The sequence below is a fragment of the Heteronotia binoei genome, chromosome 16 (genome assembly GCF_032191835.1).
Source record: "Heteronotia binoei isolate CCM8104 ecotype False Entrance Well chromosome 16, APGP_CSIRO_Hbin_v1, whole genome shotgun sequence".
Classification (NCBI taxonomy): Eukaryota; Metazoa; Chordata; class Lepidosauria; order Squamata; family Gekkonidae; genus Heteronotia; species Heteronotia binoei.
In genome coordinates this window covers 61,548,110-61,567,805 of record NC_083238.1, presented here as the reverse complement: position 1 = coordinate 61,567,805, position 19,696 = coordinate 61,548,110, and the positions used below count along the sequence as shown (strand labels likewise).

The window sequence follows — 19,696 nt, the reverse complement described above, 5'->3', positions numbered from 1 at the left end:
ACTGTTTTGCATCGTTGCTGCCCGAAGCATCTACAGTTGTTTCGGTGAGATGGGTTCTGGCACTGCTACTGCAACGTTTTTCTCGAAACTAGTTTTGATCCGGTCTTTTCTCTACAGGCGTTTCAAACTTGTATTCTAGAAGTTTTCATGCATTTTAAAAAACTCCTCCAAAAGCCACCACAAGGTGCAGTAATCTGCATGAGAACTGACAGCACTTGAAATTTTTACATATAATTTCTTGCCTCATCTAGTTATTTAAATGTGTATTGTTTTTGCAGTGTTGACACCATTTCCAAGCAATCATATACATTTAACTAAGCACTGGTATTCCATCTGCCCTCTGATCAGAGACCCCCCCCCACCAAATTGAAACGCTTAAATGTAAAAGGAAAATAATTAAAGTGGAACAGTGCCAGGCGATTTGAAGACTCTAAAACTCTGGATCAAACTGAATGTAAAAACACCCTTCATCGTTTCCTATACCTGTGCCCCACAATTAACACAGCCTGCACATGACATTGCTCCTTTGACTCACGATCAGTGTTGGGTCTTGATTTTTAGAACACCCTTGATTGCTGCTGGTGTGATTGGTGGGCTCTTCATCATCGTCATTTTAGGCCTGACGTTTGCGGTGTACGTGAGACGTAACAGCATCAAAAAAAAGAGGGCCTTACGGAGGTTCCTGGAGACTGAGGTAAAGAGGGTCTTTTTTTCACCTTTTGCAGAGAAATGCCTGACACTTTAAGAAGCCATTCCATCTCTCCTTGCTTAAATCATTTTCACTCTCCCATGAGTAAGAACATAAGAGAAGCCATGTTGGATCAGGCCAATGGCCCATCCAGTCCAACACACTGTGTCACACAGAGGCCAAAGAAAAAAGCAGGTGCCATCAGGAGGTCCACCAGTGGGGCTGGGATACTAGAAGCCCTCCAACTGCCCCCCCCCCAAGCACCAAGAATACAGAACATCCTTGCCCCACACATAAGAACATAAGAGAAGCCATGTTGGATCAGGCTGATGGCCCATCCAGCCCAACACTCTGTGTCACATAAGAACATAAGAGAAGCCATGTTGGATCAAGCCGATGGCCCCTCCAGTCCAACACTCTGTATCACATAAGAACATAAGAGAAGCCATGTTGGATCAGGCCGATGGCCCCTCCAGCCCAACACTCTGTGTCACATAAGAACATAAGAGAAGTCATGTTGAATCAGGCCAGTGGCCCCTCCAGCCCAACACTCTGTGTCACACAGGGGCCAAAAAACCAAGTGCCATCCGGAGGTCCCACCTGTGAGGCCAGGACCCTAGAAGCCCTCTCACTGTGCCCCTCCCAGTACCCAGAATACAGAGCATCACTGCCTCAGACATAAGAACATAAGGGAAGCCATGTTGAATCAGGCCAGTGGCCCATCCAGTCCAACACTCTGTCATAGAGTGGCCATAAAATCCCAAGTGGCATCAGGAGGTCCACCAGTGGGGCCAGGACCCTAGAAGCCCTCCCGCTGTGCCCCCCCAAGCACCAAGAATACAGAGCATCACTTGCCCCAAACATAAGAACATAAGAGAAGCCATGTTGGATGAGGCCAATGACCTAATCAGTCCAACACCCTGTGTCACACAGTGACTAAAAAACCCAAGTGCCATCAGGTGGGTCCACCAGTGGGGCCAGGACACTAGAAACCTTCCCACTATTGACTCCCCCCAAGCACCAAGAATACAGAGCATCACTGCCGCAGACAGAGAGTTCCAACAATAGCTGTGGCTAATAGCCACTGATGGACCTCTGCTCCAGTTGTTTATCCAACCCCCTCTTGAAGCTGTCTATGCTTGTAGCCACCACAACTTCCTGTGGCAGTGAATTCCACATGTTAATCACCCTTTGGGTGAAGAAGGACTTCCTTTTATCCATTATAACCTGACTGCTCAGCAATTTCATCGAATACCCACGAGTTCTTGTATTGTGAAAAAGGGAGAAAAGTACTTCTTTCTCTACTTTCTCCATCCCATGCATATTCTTGTAAACCTCTATCATTTCTCCACAGATAATGGAGTTCCACTTTGCCTAGTCTTATTTGCCAAGCAGCAACAGTTCAGGAGGATCAGAAGTCCATTTTTGCTCCATTTCTGAATCCAGGGTGTTCTGCAGAGTGTGGACCGTGCACGCTTTTCTGTGGGCAAATGGTGACTCCTTAAGCCAGCAGAGCATAGGAAAACATTTGGCAGCACCAGGGTGTTTTTTGTAGCAGGAGCTCCTTTGCATATTAGGCCACACCCATCTTATGTAGCCAATCCTCCAAGAGCTCACAAGGCTCTTGTTACAGGGCCTACTATAAGCTCTTAGGGGATTGGCTACATCAGGGGTGTGTGGCCTAATATGCAAAGGAGCACTATGGTTTCAAAGCAAGAAAATCGATGGAATTCATAGTTCCTGAAGAGGAGGTGCCATAATCTTTGTACGCTGACCAATGAGAGGCGGTTTTGGTGGAGTGGTTTGGTGTAGTGGTTAAGTGTGTGGACTCTTATCAGGGAGAACCGGGTTTGATTCCACACTACTCCATTTGCAACTGTTGGAATGGCCTTGGGTCAGCCAGAGCTCTTGCAAGAGTTGTCCTTGAAAGGGCAGCTTCTGGGAGAGCTCTCTCAGCCCCACCCACCTCACAGAGTGTCTGCTGTGGGGGAAGAAGATAAAGGAGATTGTGGTCGCTCTGAGATTCAGAGTGAAGAGCTGGCAAGGAGTGCAGAGATAGAAATGACCCGACACCTCTTACTCCTAGGTTTGCAGTTTGGCAGAATCCATCAGTCACTGTCCAATTTGCTTCCTGCTCAGAAAAAGAGTGGTACATGGTTAGTGGTGTGTGCCAGGTTTGCCAGGATCTGACCCTATGGCTGTTTCACTGTCCTACTGTGTCCTATGGATCCTATTTCTATGTAGTCGGTCTCAGGTGGAGAGCTGTGTTCATCTGTAGTGGGAGGACAGAATCAGACCTTCAAGACAGTTTTCCAGCATGTGGGCTCTTGTGAGTCGAAGCTCACGTAAGGAGGGATCCGACATCAGAGGGTTATCTGCAACGTGAGCTTCAGCTCACAAAAGCTTACACTCTGAATCATTTTGATGGTCCTTAAGGTATTACTAGGCTGCTTTCAGATGGCCAATATAAGCCACCTCAGGGACACCCCACAACCAGACCCCACAACCGGATACATTCAAATGCACACATCTGGATCCCACCCCACTCCCACCCTTACCTGTCTTCCTGCCACCTCAGAAAGCTACCACATGTGAAGCGGTAGCAAATTGGCAACAGATTGGCAAAGTCCTGGGAAGGCAGTGGTCATGTGGATGAGTGTTCTCATCACTCCTTCAGGGTGCACACAGCCCGTCCCTATTCTGGCAGGGGCCCGTCCACCCTCTGACTACCCCAGGGGTGCTTCTCTTTCTGCTGGCTCACTTCTGGATGGCAGGCTGCTGCCCTACGGTGCCCGTCTGTATCCAGCCCTAGACTCACTTCTTGCTCTGCTCCATTGTACTTTGAAACTCACTCCGTCCTTACAAAGAATGGGCGAGAGCATGGTGAGAAAGAGACAGGATTTTTGGGTTCCAATTAAAAACCATCAGTCTTGAAAAAGGCAACGAAACGCTTGACACCGGCTAACGTGGACTGGCTTAATGCGGATGAACTTCTTCTTTATCCTACACCTCACTGGAAAAAACCAGTGGACTAAACAAGCAAGACTGTGAAGTGGGATAATTGGTTTCTTTAAGTTTCTGTGTACAATCCGTGGATGAAAGAATTCATGACAGACTGTTCTCTTATGATTTTGGTTCAGGAGTCTACAGTAGGGGTGTGCAAAAAATAATAATTTGGAAATAATCGGATTTGGAAATATACGGGGCCAAAATATTCAGAATAGCGTATATTTCTGAATACCAGTACTCAGAATAGCCGTATATACGATAGATGTACGGCTATTTCCAACTATACGGTCCCATTATACCCTATGGCCATTGTAATCAATGGCAAAATAGGGTATATTGGAAGCCGCCTGGAGGAGAGTGGGTTTGAGGGAGAGCCCCCAAAACTGCAGGGGACTCTCCCCTACAAAACCCCCAAGTCCCAAAAAGATTGGGCTAGAAAATTAGGCCAAACAACCACCCCCTCAAAGAACCAGAATCAGAAGAGAAAAGAAGCAACAGAAGCACAAAACAGCAGCAACAAATCAAACACAGAATCCTTTTAAAACAGTAAAAAAACCTTGACTTTTAACAATGCAGGAACTTTACCAACCCCTCCCCCCCAAAAAAAACTTTCACCCTAACCCCAAGAAATCCAAGCCACCCAAATCAGGAAAAGTAAAAGGACATTGCACTTTTAAAAGTCCTTTCACTAAAGTAAGATATAGGCAAACTGGCAACCCCCCACCCCAGGCCCCCACCCCCAGCAGAACCCCCTAACCCCAAATAAGCTACCCAGTACCCATCCAAATCTGGATAAGTAAAGGGACTCTGAGTCTTAAAAAGTCCTTTTACTAACTAAAATAAAAACAAGAACCCCAAGACTGTCTTACCTTAGATGTCTTCTCTTCTCCAGGCAGGTCAGGCAAGGCTGAGAGAGAGCAGCAGCAGCTGAGGCCAAGGGCCAGCGCAGCACAATCTCTCTCACACACCAACACCAACACAGCAGCAATGGAATGGAGGCCAGCCAGGCAGACTCCTTAAAAAGGTTCTCTGGCCCTACACAGAGCAGTTTAAAAAAAAATAGCACTGCTCTGTGATTGGCCAGAGAACACTGTTTACTTGGATACCCAAGTAAACAAAAGAACAATAATGTTGCTGATGGCTGAGGGATTAGCCCAGCCATCAGCTACACAACAGCCCTGCAAAGCATGCATGCTTTGGATTGGCTGCTGGGGCTCCTCTCCCCCTCCCTAATCCCAGGGAGGCTACGGGAGAGGCGGGGAAAAGGCTTCCAAAGGCGGGAAAGGAGGCAAGCAGCTCCCTGAGGCTGCAGAAGCTCCTTTTCCGCCTTTTCCATGGGCTTTTGTATACTTCCGAATATCTATTTGGAAGTATACAGGGAGCCGTATATGGCTCCCGTATAGTGGCTTCCAATTGGATTTGGAAGTATATGGCGCCGTATACTTCCGAATCAAGGGTGATTCGGAGGTTTCTTTGATTTGGCTGAACCGAATGCACACCCCTAGTCTACAGCAGACTCTTAACCTTCTAAAAATGCCTGTGTGCACTTTAAAAATGCCTGTGATTTTTCTGCAGACTGTTTTGAATTCATTTTGGTGCAGACTGTTTGAGAATAGAGGTCATCTAAGTGCCTGCGTGCACTCTTGGGTTTCATTTGCAGTATGCTTAAGGTAGAAGCTTTGGATTATTAGTGCCTTTTGTGCAAATTTATATTGTTTATCTTAGATTATTTAGGAGCAGAGTCTACACAGAAGTAGAGGCCAAAAGGGTTTTCCCTATTACATATATGTTTTGATAAGAACGTAAGAGAAGCCATGTTAGATCAGGCCAATGGCCCATCCAGTCGAACACTCTGTCTCACACAGTGGCCAATATATGTGTGTGTGTATACATACATACACACACACACATATATATACATAGTATAGTAGTATAGTTTCACCTTGATGTTTTTGCAACTGGTTTCATTCCCTTGGATGAGTTTTGTGTCTTTTTTCTCATGAGAGGGAGGTAGGACTGCCATTTCCTGAAGATTTGGGAAGGAGAAGGACTTCTGTGGGACATAGAGTCAACACTCCAAAGCCACCATTTTCTCCAGGGCAACCGATATCTTTACTCTGAGGATCCATTGGAATTCTGGGAGATCTCCCTCTGGAGGCCAGCAACCCTTAAGGAAGGCTAAGCAGAACCCCGACAGAGTCCCGCCCAGGAGGAGAAGGGGAAGCTGGGGAATGAAAGGAAGTGGAATTTGCTGCCACAGGAAGTGATGGCAGCTACAAGCATAGACAGGTTCAAGAGCGGATTGGATAAACACATGGAGCAGAGGTCCATGAGTGGCTATTAGCCACAAAGTCTAGTTGGAACTCTCCGTCTGGGGCAGTGATGACCTGTATTCTTGGTGCTTGGGGGGAAACAGTGGGAGGGCTTCTGGAGTTCTGGACCCACTGGTGGACCTCCTGATGCCACCTGGGTTTTGACCACTGTGTGACACAGATTGTTGGATTGGATAGGCCATTGGATTGATCCAACATGACTTCTCTTATGTTCTTATGTCTGGGGCAGTGATGCTCTATCTTCTTGGTGCTTGAGGGGAAACAGTGGGAGGGCTTCTAGTGTCTTGGCCCCACTGATGGACCTCCTGATGCCTTCTGGGTTTTGGTCATTGTGTGACACAGAGTGTTGGACTGGATGAGCCCATCTCCATGGACCACCCTGAATGAAAGTTGCAAAGTTTACCAGTTGCTTAATCCCAGATGCTGTTAAGGCATTTGGGGGGGGGGGGGTAGTCTTTAAAAAACCCCAAAGGCCGCTAATTTGCTTTCCTGGGGGAAAATGTCCAGAGAAGCTGAGTGCTAATTGGGGGCAAGCTTTCAAGACAGCTGAAGGCCTGTTAAGGTACATCAATTAGAGCCAGGTTTTCAAAGGAAGTTCAGCAACCTGCAGCTCCAGCACTGACAGCAACCTAATAATTCGTGAAAAGGAAAGGCTCTCAGCCCGAGTGGGATTCGCTGGCTTTGCCGTGCACAGGAGCTCTTTCCCAAGAAGGCAGATAACTTGGGTGTTCATTCAAAGGAGGAGGGAGCCTGTCCCTCCAGCTGGAAAATTCATGCGTGGACGTAATAAAAGCTCAGGTCCGTGTTCTTGTCAGGGTGAGACGTGCTTCCAAACGGAACCTTTCAGCCTGACTGAAAGTGTGATGGGGGCGGCTCGGTGAATGTCGGATTGCCAGGATCTGACCCTGAAATGCCTCTTGTGTCTTTAAGACCATGTGATTTTTCCTTGGCTTTCACTTCCAGTTGTGCATTGCGAACCTGAGGTAGCCAAGTCACATGTCATTTTTAAAAATGTCTTTCTATAGCCCCACCGTGGAGGAATCTCAGCACGTTGCTCCCTTTGTCTGTGGAACTCTCTGGTGGAAAAAGTTGCCCGTGGTGGAAAGGTCTGTTGGGGGCAGCTCTTAGGGGGCCAGTTTGCCAGCCTTGCTTGCTTGCTACAGTTGCCACAAAGCGTCTTGCTGAAAGGCAGGCTGTGATGATTAGGGCAGGGGTGTCAAACATGCAGCCCGGGGGCCAAATCACCACCACCACCCCCAGAGGGCTCCTATCAGCCCCCCAAGCCACTGGCTCTTGTCTGCTTCCTTCTCCCTCTCTCTTGCTTCTTTCCACATCTCAGCTTGCTTTGCAAGGCTTGCTCAGTCGCACAGAAGCTACAGAGCTAAACCTCAATTTTATCCATTGGTTGAGGCTCCTCCCCCTCCGAGTCCCTTTGGGAGGGAGGGAAAGAGCCAGAGCTTCCTTGGCCCAGCTCCCTAATTAAAAATAACAAAAAATATCATGGGAGAAATGCAAAGAAAGCACCTTCAAGACCAACAAGTGCTAATGTGTTAAGCGTGCTTTATTTTATTTTTAAAAAATATATATTTAGTTTATATATATATATATATATATATATATATATATATTTAGTTATATATAAGTATTTAGTTATATATATATATTGGCCACTGTGTGTATCAGAGTGTTGGACTGGATGGGCAATTGGCCTGATCCAATATAGCTTCTCTTATGTTCTTATGTGACACAGAGTGTTGGACTGGAGGGGCCACTGGCCTGATCCAACAGGGCTTCTCTTATGTTCTTATGTGACACAGAGTGTTGGACTGGAGGGGCCATTGGCCTGATCCAACATGGCTTCTCTTATGTTCTTATGTGACACAGAGTGTTGGACTGGAGGGGCCACTGTCCTGATCCAACATGGCTTCTCTTATGTTCTTATGTGACACCGAGTGTTAGACTGGATGGGCCATTGGCCTGATCCAATATGGCTTCTCTTATGTGACACAGAGTGTTGGACTGGATGGGCCAATGGCCTGATCCAACAGGGCTTCTCTTATGTTCTTATGCGACACACAGTGTTGGACTCGATGGGCCATTGCCCTGATCCAACATGGCTTCTCTTATGTTCATAACAAATGTTCGACACCCCCTGAATCTCCAGGATTAGGATTTGCCAATCCCCAGTTGGACCTGGTAAACAAGCAACTACTATATTTAAAGGTATATAGTTCAATAAAAATCCAAGTTTATAGATGTTTCGGTTTATTTGCTGCATAAATCTTGATCAACAAAACAGGAAGTGTGGAGAAATGATTAGATATAAACATTCCAGGTTTGCTACAGTTAACTGTTTGTGGAGACACTCCAACATAAGACAGCAGCAGCAAAAAAAATTGATAAAACGAATCAACCGGCAGGCGAAAACGGTCTATTCTGCTGTTTCACTCAAAGCTTTACCAAAGCTGGGGTCGCCAAGCATCAAGCATCGATATTTCCCAATAATCAGCCTTTTGTTATTGAATCAAAAGTTGCTTTATCGTAGAAACTCCATAGCTTTGCCAAGGACAGAATCCTTGGAAGTAATGACATGTACAGAATCACATAGTTACTTTATAGGATAGCTTCAAAGGATAACATACAGATGCAAATTGAGTCACGGGTTCAAAGGTTACTACAAAGTATCTCTTTTATTACTAAGGAATGTAAGTTAATAGAAACATCTCCCTTTCTCACACTTTCTCTGTGAGTAGATAAGACCTGTCTGTGTGAATCTGGGGGAGAGGCGCATCACACTGTTACCAGCCAGGCTAACCTAAACATCCTTGAGCCAGATGGATTTATTATTGCCCTTTGGTTGTAAAAGGGGGGCGGGGGAGAGCTTGGTATCCTGTTCTTTGTCTGAGGAACCATAAGGGTACTCAGAAAATGCAGGCTTGACACGAAGTCCCCATTCAGCCTCTGAAAGGGGACTTGTTTTGCTTGCCATAGTTTTCCCTCACAAATTGCTAGAGAGTCTGGGAAAACCTTACAGCTTTCCCGGAAACACCTAGAGTGGCTGGCACGTGATGGCATTGGCATGATGACATCACTTGTGGGTGATGTCATTGTGCTGGTGATGTTGGGGGAAAACATCTAAGCACAACCTTTTCATTCAAGATACAGTTTGGTATAGTGGTTAAGTGCGCTGACTCTTACCTGGGAGAACTGGGTTTGATTCCCCACTCCTCCACTTGCACCTGCTGGAATGGTCTTGGCTCAGCCAGAGCTCTCGCAAGAGTGGTCTTTGAAAGGGCAGCTTCTGGGAGAGCCCTCTCATCCCACCCACCTCACAGGGTGTCTGTTGTGGGGGGAGAAGATATAGAAGATTGTGAACCGCTCTGAGTCTCTGATTCAGGGAGAAGGGCGGGGTATAAATCTGCAATTCTTCTTCTTCTACATTTTCAACAGTTACATCCAATGCTTCCCTCTCGATCTTTCAGCAGCTAATCAGCATATACTAATATAGTAGTTGCTCGAGAAGCCGTTCCCTCACGGTGCCTTGTGCTTGTTTACCAGCTCCATTTGCCATGCGACTTTTTTTTGCTTATCTAATCCCCAGTTGGGGGCAGGATCCCTCAATTTGGAGGTTGTCCGCCCACTTCAGGGTTATCAGAAGGGGGGGCGGGAGAAGAAGAAACTGTCCGCCGAGCACTCCATTATATCCGAGGGAAACCAATTTCGGGCAGCCCATTCTTCCACTGAACTGGCCTTAAATCTGAGCAGGCAGAAAGGCAGATTTTTTTTTAAAACAAAACCACAAACCTGTAAGAGTACTTCAACGGCAGAATTGGCTACCTCGGGAGCTGGCGAGCCCCCTTTCACTGGCAGCGGGACAGGCACTTACCAGGGATGCTGTAGCAAAGGGCTGTCAAACTCATTTGTTATGAGGGCCGGATCTGACATAAATGTGACCTTGCTGGGCCAGGCCGTGTGTGTCACAAAATGTAATGCCAGGCAGCGAAGATAGAAATGTTATAAAGGACACAGACAAACACAAAGATTTTTTTTTAAAAAAAGCTTAAAACAAAAACATGTTTCAAACCTTAGCACTTGTTGGTCTTAAAGGTGCTTTCTTTGCATCTCTCCCATGGGATCCAGGGAACTGGGCAAAGGAAGCTCTGGCTCTTTCCCTCCTTCCCAGGAGGACAAGGAGGGGGAGGAGCCTCAGCCAATAGAAGAGAGACTTGACTCAGTAGCTGCTGTGTGACTGAGAGAGCCTGGCAAAGCAAGCTATCCTTCCCTCCCCAAGGGAGGAGCCTCAGCCAATGGAAAGAAAATAGAGGTTTTGCTCTGTAGCTCCTGTACGATTGAGCAAGCCTGGCAAAGCAAACTGTGCTGCAGAAGGAAGCAAGAGAGAAGGAAAAGGAAGCAGATGACAGCCAGTTGCTTGGGGGCCTGATAGGAGCCCTCTGAGGGCCTGATTCAGCCCCCCGGCCGCATGTTTGACACCCCTGCTCTAGGCCGATCCTGCACTGAGCAGGGAGGTTGGACTAGATGGTCTCTCTGGTACCTCCCAACTCTATGATTCTGTGATCTCTGCTGCTTTGCAAACAAGAATGGGTGATTCAGAATCTTGGAAGCTGTGGGCAGGGCTTTTTTTTTTTGGTAGCAGGAACTCCTTTGTACATTAGGCCGCACCCCGTGACGTAGCCAATCCTTCTGGAGCTTACAATAGCCCCTGTAATGTCCTGGGTTCAGAGACGTTTGGAATGCAACATGCTTTATTGGGGAGTACATCACAAAGACAACATGGCAGGACCAGGTCCCCGATTATATACATTCCCAGGAACAACCCCTTTCCTGGTCAGGTCCAATCTGGACCAGTTAAACTTCCCGCCACAGATCTTCATAGGTGGGTTACATTTGGCCCTTACGTCAGGTGACCCACGGTTTCCTGCTGGTCCCCTCAGCGCATGCAGCTGCGCTGTGTTGGAAATTCAGGGACCACAATGCAAGACACAACAGCCCCTGGACTAAAAGCCCTGTAAGCTCCAGGAGGATTGGCTACAACAGGGGGGTGCGGCCTGATATACAAAGGAGTTCCTGCTACACACAAAAAAAGCCCTGTCTGTGGAGAAATGTGGATGGGAAGAACTGAAGAGTCCCAATTCATGAAGCCTTTCTAAATTTCAGCCCTCTTTTTTGTGCTTGGGTTAGGGAGGAATGGGTTGAGATGCGATTTGTGTTTGGTTCATATATTCAACTAGCTGTTTTTATCTGCCTTTGGGATAGGGTTGCCAAGTCCAATTTAAGAAATATCTGGGGACTTTGGGGGTGGAGCCAGGAGACATTAGGGGTGGAGCCAAGATCAAGGCTGTGACAAGCATAATTGAACTCCAAAGGGAGTTCTGGCCATCACATTTAAAGGGACAGCACACCTTTTCAATTCCTTTCTTCTATAGGAAATAATGAAGGATAGGGGTACCTTCTTTTGGGGCTCATAGAATTGGACCCCCTGGTCCAATCGTTTTTAAACTTGGGGGATATTTTAAGGAGAGGCACTAGATGCTGTACTGAAAATTTGGTGCCTCTACCTCAAAAAACAGCCCCCCCAGAGCCCCAGATACCCGCGGATCAATTCTCCATGATTTTCTATGGGAATAAATCTCCATAGGGAATAACAGAGTTCCCAGCAGACATTTCCCTCCCCTCCCCCCGCTTTCTGATGACCCTGAAGCAGGGGGAGGGCCTCCAAACCGGGGGATCCCCTGCCCCCACCTGGGGATTGGCAACCCTACTTTGGGACAAATAGCAAACTTAGTAGTGACATTTTGTTAATACTGTGGGTTGGTGAGATACCATAAAACGTGGTCTGTATTGTATCGTATTCCCTCCATGCCTATATTTTGAATGGCCGATGTATACATCTGGGCCCTGGGAAGTTAATTAAGAGAAGGCAGAGTGTAGAAGTTATTGTGTCAGGCTTCTGTCTGTGGCTTTGCTCTTTGCCGTTTGTTTTTGTTCTAGGTTAATAAAGCAATTCCCAGCTCCCGATAATTTTTTGCCTGCGCAGCGTAGTCTATTCAACTAATTAAGTAGTCCGCACTGTTCACAGAGGCACGATAATGGCGCTCAAATGGCAACGCACCGTGCACTTAGCCCCGCAAACAGACGCTGGGAAACACGGCAGCCATTTCCAAACCAATTTGAGCCTTTAATTATTTTTTCTTATCCTGAGAGAAGACAAGCTATTTGTCACCGCTTAGACTCCTTTTTTTTCTTTCATTTCTGTTATATGTAAAAATCCTCAGCCCAAAGCAATGCATGTTTGCAGGGCTTTTTCTTTATTGCAGGACCTCCTTTGCATATTAGGCCACGCATATCCTGGTGCAGCCAATCCTCCAAGAGCTTACAGGGCTCTCCGTACAGGGCCTAGGAGGATTAACTACATCAGGGGGGTGCGGCTTAATATGCAAAGGAGTTCCTGCTACAAAAAAAGCCCTGTGTGTTTCTAATCAATATATGAAAATTACAAATAAATGCACAGTCCAGTGATGCTCTGAACAAAAGCTGTCTTGTCAAAGTGCAAGTTTGGTGTAGAGAGACCAAGTTTGGTATAGTGGCTAAGTGTGCGGACTCTTATCAGGGAGAACTGGGTTTGATTCCCCACTCCTCCACTTGAACCTGCTGGAATGGCCTTGGGTCAGCCATAGCTCTCTTATCTGGGAGAACCGAATTTGATTCCCCACTCCTCCACTTGCACCTGCTGGAATGGCCTTGGGTTAGCCACAGCTATCGCAGGAGTTGTCCTTGAAAGGGAAGCTGCTGTGAGAGCCCTCTCAGCCCCACCCACCTCACAGGGTGTCTGTTGTGGGGGGAGAAGATAAAGGAGATTGTGAGCCGCTCTGAGTTTCTGATTCAGAGAGAAGGGCGGGGTATAAATCTGCAATTCTTCCCCTTCTACAGCTTGTTGGGCTGCAATTCATAACAGAGGGCACAGCTCCGTCACAGCCGGCAGAGCTTTTTTTGTAGCAGGAGCTCCTTTGCATATTAGGCAACACCCACCTGGTATAGCCAATCCTCCAAGAGCTTCCAGGGCTCTTCATACACGACCTACTGTCAGCTCCAGGAGGATTGGCCACATCAGGGGTGTGTGGCCTAATATGCAAAGGAGCTCCTGCTATAAAAAAAAGCCCTGATCACAGACATTATTAGATTATTATTAGTGGATTACAAAATGCTACAAATCTTTTATTTGACGTACAGCTTCTCTCCCTGACCATCATATACCCTTGGAAATTTAGCTTCAAAGAGTGTGTCATAAGCACCAAGGAAATTGCCTTATTCCAAATCAGTAGAAAAGAGCAGGAGTCAAGGAGCACCTTAAAAACTAACAAAATTTGGGGCAGAGTAGAATCATAGAGTTGGAAGGGACCTCCAGGGTCCTCTACTCTCACCCCCTGCACAGTGCAGGAAACTCACAAACACCTCCCTCTAAATTCACAGGATCTTCATTGCTTTCAGATGGCCATCCAGGCTCTGCTTAAAAATCTCCAAGGAAGGAGAGCCCACCACCTCCCAAGGAGGAAGCCTGTTCCACTGAGGAACCACTCTAAACTCACAAACACCTCCCCCTAAATTCACAGGATCTTCATTGCTGTCAGATGGCCATCTAACCTCTGTTTAAAAACCTCCAAGGAAGGAGAGCCCACCACCTCCCAAGGAGGAAGCCTGTTCCACTGAGGAACCACTCTAAACTCACAAACACCTCCCGTTAAATTCACAGGATCCTCATTGCTGTCAGATGGCCATCCAGGATCTGTTTAACAACCTCCAAGGAAGGAGAGCCCACTGCCTCCCAAGGAGGAAGCCTGTTCCACTGAGGAACCGCTCTGACAGTCAGGAAGTTCTTCCTAATGTTGAGATGGAAACTCTTTTGATTTAATTTCAACCCATTGGTTCTGGTCCTACCTTCCGGGGCCACAGAAAACAATTCCACCCTAACCTCTATAGGACAACCATTCAAGTACTTGAAGATGGTGATCCTATCACCTCTCAGCCGCCTCCTCTCCAGGCTAAACATGCCCAGCTCCTTCAGCCTTTCCTCATAGGACTTGGTCTCCAGACCCCTCACCACCCTCTTTCATTAGCCACAGCTTTTATTACTCACAGGCTCCTTTCTTCAGACCTCTGAAGAAGTGAGCAGGGATGTGCGGAAGCTCACCCCCTGCCACAAGTTCTGTTAAATCTTTAAGGTGCTCCTTCACTCTTGCTGTTTTCTACTCCTACAGACCAGGAAAAAAAATGTTAAACCATTCTGAGCACAGCATCTCTGTATTTGCGATGTTTTAGCATTACCTCTCCTTTGGCACATGTTTACCAGGAGACTGTCCTAATCTAGATAGCCTTATCTCATCAGATCTCGGAAGCTAAGCTTTGGGTTTCAGATATTTTAAATGTGACACTGGAAGTTTGATTTCAGCTGACCGACAAATCTTCGAAAGGCGCCTTTGCAGGGGCTGCCATTTTTCACTCCTGCTTCCTCCCCCCACTATACAGTAACCCCAAATGTTGTTTTGCAGCTGGTAGAACCTTTGACTCCAAGTGGCACCGCACCCAACCAGGCACAGCTCCGGATTCTTAAGGAAACGGAACTCAAGCGTGTGAAGGTCCTTGGATCTGGGGCTTTTGGGACTGTGTATAAGGTACGTCTTCTTCTTCTCCCATAATTCTAGAACTTGGGCACATGCAATAGAAGTCTATGGGCAAAAGATTCAAGGTGGCTCAAAGGAAGTACTTCCTTACTCAACGAGTAACAAAATTGTGTCATTCATGTCCACAAGCGTGGATCGTGTTCAAAAGGCCATGGTGACTAAAGGAAACCTCCACATTTAAAGGCACTAAGTTTCTGAATCTCAGAACTAGAAGGCAACATCAATGGGTAGACTTCATCCTCTATGCCTTGTTGTTTGGCCTCCAGAGCTACTGGTCAGCCACTGTGTGAGACAGGAGGCTGGACTAGATGGACCCTCATTGGGCTGACCCAGCAGGGCTCTTCAGATGTTTTTCTCAGGAGAAGGCCTTGGCCTCTCTGCCCTGTTGTTGGCCCTCCAGAGAAACTGGTTGGCCATTGTGTGAGACAGGAGGCTGGACTAGATGGACCTCACTGGCCTGATCCAGTAGGGCTCTTCTGATGTTCTTCTCAGGAGAAGGCCTCGGCCTCTCTGCCCTGTTGTTGGCCCTCCAGAGAAACTGGCTGGCCATTGTGTGAGACAGGAGGCTGGACTAGATGGACCCTCACTAGTCTGACCCAGCAGGGCTCTTCTGATGTTCTTCTCAGGGGAAGGCCTCAGCCTCTATACCCTGTTGTTGGCCCTCCAGAGGAACTGGTTGGCCACTGTGTGAGACTGGAGGCTTGACTAGATAGACCACTGGTCGGATCCAGCAGAACTCTTCTGATGTTCTTATGAAGGCCTCAGCCTCTCTGCCCTGCTGTTGGTCCTTCAGAGGCATTGGTTGGCCGCAATGTGAAGCAGGTTGCTGGACTAGATCAACCATCAGTCTGATCCAGCAGGGCTCTTCTAAGGTTCCAAAAGGAATGTATGTTTGAGATGAAAGGGATATTGTCTTCCTTTTGGAGACTGCTAAAGATATCCCTGTTCCCTGCCCAGACGACTGGGCAACAGTAATATGCATGTTGGTCTACAACAGAGAAATTATCTCCTTTTCCTCTCAGATGTGTATCCATTTTAGATCTCAGTGCCCAAGTTAGTGTTTAAATACAGTGTTCAAATATTCTAGGGAGTACTTTATTGGGGAGGAAAACAAATCTGGAACCCGAGTTCACTGATTTTAAATATTCTGGCTAGCCTATCAGGATAGAGAATAATAGAAAAAGACATGGTCTGTTACTTTTCAAGGAATTGTTTCATATGTAATAACTACTTGGGTTTATTCCCCATTTTCTCATGGCTGTAGGGTGTTTGGGTTCCTGAGGGAGAGAGCGTGAAGATTCCTGTGGCAATTAAAATCCTGAATGAGACCACTGGTCCCAAAGCCAATGTGGAATTCATGGACGTAAGTAGCAACGACTGTAGTCACCATGATTCGTGTCCTAAAACTGCTTAAAAGTTTTCATTTTATAACAACACCTGTTGTTTTTTTTTTCTTTCAAGTCATAAATTAGATGAAAAACTTGTCATTATAAAGTCCATTTTGTAACATGCCAAGGGAAAAAAATTCCTCAGAATGTCAAAATCAAACGGATTGGAGGTCGTGGCCCATCACCCAGGCGATGTTCAGAACTTTCTCTGAGGACTCCAGTCTTATTTGAATTTGTGTGGGGATGTCGGACGCAAGGCCTTCGCCTTTTATCAGTTTTTATCAGCAAGCCAATGTTTCTCAGAGTTCTCGAATCTCCCACAAACTTGTTTTGTCCCCCTTCCTCTCAAATCAGCACGAATAATCTCTTCCATGGCTGAGCAGATGGAGTCATATGGAGTTATATGCAGTCATTAGAGTTGTCAAGTCCAATTCAAGACATATCTGGGGACTTTGGAGGTGGAGCCAGGGGCCAAGTTGTGACAGGCACACTTGACCTCCAAAGGGAGTTCTGGCCATCACATTTCAAGGGAGCGCACACCTTTTAAACACCTTCTCTCCATTGGAAATAATGAAGGAGAGGGGCACCTTCTTTTGGGGCTCATAGAATTGGACCCCCTGGTCCACTCCCTTTGAAACTTGGAGGATATTTTGGGGGAGAGGCACTGGATGTTATACTGAAAATGTGGTGCCCTTAGGCAGTCAATATATCAGGGGGCCCCTCGCAAATGATCTCAGAGTTGGAGCACCACCCTGCTGCCTTTGGCCTCTGTTGCAACCTGCAGCCACCTTCTCAAAAGCCGCTTCGACAAAGCTGCAAGGGAGAGGCAGAGAGAGGCAAACTTGGCAACAACGCCGGCAGCAGCCACACCAGGCAAGTTGTGCAAAGAGTCGCTGGCTGGGCGTGCAGGCTGGGAGGGCTGCAAGCAGGGGGGAAACCAGGGGGAGAAGCCGGCCCTTGGCCCCTAAAGACAGGGGGACCCATAGGTCTAATGGTTAATCCAGCCCTGCTATCATGAAGCATAATGTCAGAAGAGCCACGGAGGTGTTTCAAATTAGAGGATGGTCACCTCCTGATACCTCCCCCCCCCACACACACACACACGAATATTGTAAGACTTTTCTGGACATGGTTGTGCCCCAGTTGTTTAGTAACATAACAAGGATAAGATTTTTCTTAGGTGTGTGGAAGGATACTTACATAATTGTGGGCCCTAAAGCTGATTTTGGTGGACCATTGTAGCCTGATCTCATCAGTTCTTGAAATCAAAGCAGGGTCAGCCTTGGTTGTTACTTGGATGGGAGACCGCCAGGGAAGTCCAGGGTTGCTAAGCAGAGGCAGGCAAGGGCAAAGCACCACCAAGCATCTCTTGAAGACCCCTTGATGGGTTGTCATAAATCAGCTGCGACTTTCCACCACCAAATGGCCACCTTTACGGGTGGGCATTTGGCCGCGCTCCGTAGTCTGCACTGCCTGCCCATCGAGTACCTGATCCGCTTCAAGGTTCTAGTGCTAACATTTAAAGCCTTATGCGGCCTGGGACCAACATACCTGCGGGACCGTCCCTTCCCATAGATGCCCAGGAGGTCGTTACGTTCGGCCTCCCAACATCTGTTGGCCGTCCCCGGCCCAAGAGACGCCTGTCTCACCTCAACTAGGGCCGGGGCTTTTTCAGTACTGGCCCCGACCTGGTGGAATCAGCTGCCTATTGAGATCCGGGCCCTACCTGGCTTATTAGCTTTCCGTAGGGCCTGTAAAATGGAGCTGTTCCTCCAGGGTTTTAGCTGAGGCTGCAGGTGTCCGTTCTTGATCTGGTTGGCCTCCCCAGCCACCACTGTCGCCTGTGCTAGGAAATGGAATAAAAACTGCCATCCCTCTTTAGCTTGGAGAAACGTCGACTGCGGGGTGACATGATAGAGGTTTACAAGATAATGCATGGGATGGAGAAGGTAGAGAAAGAAGTACTTTTCTCCCTTTCTCACAATACAAGAACTCGTAGGCATTCGATGAAATTGTTGAGCAGACAGGTTAAAACGGATAAAAGGAAGTACTTCTTCACCCAAAGGGTGATTAACATGTGGAATTCACTGCCACAGGAGGTGGTGGCGGCTACAAGTATAGCCACTTTCAAGAAGGGTTTAGATAAAAATATGGAGCACAGGTCCATCAGTGGCTATTAGCCACAGTGTATGTGTGTATATAAAAATTTTTGCCACTGTGTGACACAGTGTTGGACTGGATGGGCCGTTGGCCTGATCCAACATGGCTTCTCTTATGTTCTTATGAGATATCATGATGTGAGATGGCTATGTGAAATTGCTGAGCAGTCAGGTTAGAACAGATAAAAGGAAGTCCTTCTTCACCCAAAGGGTGATTAACATGTGGAATTCACTGCAGCAGGAGGTGGTGGCAGCTACAAGCACAGCCAGCTTTAAGAGGGGATTGGATAAAAATATGGAGCAGAGGTCCATCAGTGGCTATTAGCTACAGTATATATACGTGTGTGTGTGTACACACACACACATATATTGGCCACTGTGTGACACAGAGTGTTGGACTGGATGGGCCATTGGCCTGATCCAACATCGTTTCTCTTATGTTCTTAATATGTGATGTCATGGTAATCTGAGTGCTGTTGTGTTTATAAAATGTTTTTATAACAATATATTTTATTGTTTTATTATATGTTTTACTCCGCCCTGAACCCCACGGGGAATGGGCAGAATAGAAATTTACTAAAATAAATAACTAAATACTTGTGATACTACCAAACCCACTGGAGACTGCAAGTGACACTTTTCTTTATCAGATGAATCCTGCAGCCTTGCTGCCTGCCTCCCTTACAGAAGTTAAGTGTGTATTTAGCCACAGCTTCCCATATAAACAAAAAAGCAAACAGAGGGTTTCCAGTGTCAGTGTGACTGGCAGAGGTTACAGAAGGCTTCCAGGCACAAAGGGGACTTCAGCAAGGTCTCTGGGACTAGTCTTGGAAGAGGGAGGAGACTCGTATGGGAAAAAAAACTTCCTAAGATCTGCTGTTGTGGAAAAGCCCCTTAGCCGTGTTACATGTATTTCTCTTGATTCAGCTTTCTGAAATGATATCCAGGAATTCAGCAGGAGCTCACAGGAGGGCAGCTCCTGAACCTTTCTGGCAGTTCCCCCTCTTCCTCCCCACCTACCTACCTTGTCCATTGAATAGCAGGTGCAGCTGCATAACAATCCCTGGATTAGGAGAGCGGGCAGCCAGCCAGCCACCAGGGGCTTTGCCACACCCCCAGCAGCCCTTATTAACCCCCGGAGAAGCCGACGCCACCCTTTATCCACTTCTTATATGATTTTGGGCAATGGGTGGCTTGCTGTCCTTTTGATTGTGGGGGGAGGCGGCCAAGGAGAGTCCCAGGAGAGTGAGGCCTGCTTGGGCTAGCTGGATCTCTAGCCAGCCCAAGCAGGCCTCGCCCGACCGGGACTCTCCTTTTTTGCATCGGGTTGGGGGGGGGGCGACATATGCTAATGTTATGCAACTGAGCTCCACCACCTATTTTTCTACAAAATGACCTCTGATGATATCAGAAATGTCTTTCC

The 19,696-nt window shown here is 47.3% G+C and overlaps 1 protein-coding gene across 1 annotated transcript in view; it reads left to right on the top strand.

Annotated features, from left to right (window-relative positions):
• The window catches only part of ERBB4 (erb-b2 receptor tyrosine kinase 4), a 535,358-nt gene that overhangs the window by 305,252 nt on the left and 210,410 nt on the right, over positions 1 to 19,696 (top strand). Inside the window, exons 14-16 of the mRNA XM_060257067.1 lie at positions 562 to 694; positions 14,595 to 14,717; positions 15,991 to 16,089. Coding sequence (XP_060113050.1) covers positions 562 to 694; positions 14,595 to 14,717; positions 15,991 to 16,089 — 355 coding nt within the window. The remainder of the gene's footprint in view (positions 1 to 561; positions 695 to 14,594; positions 14,718 to 15,990; positions 16,090 to 19,696) is intronic.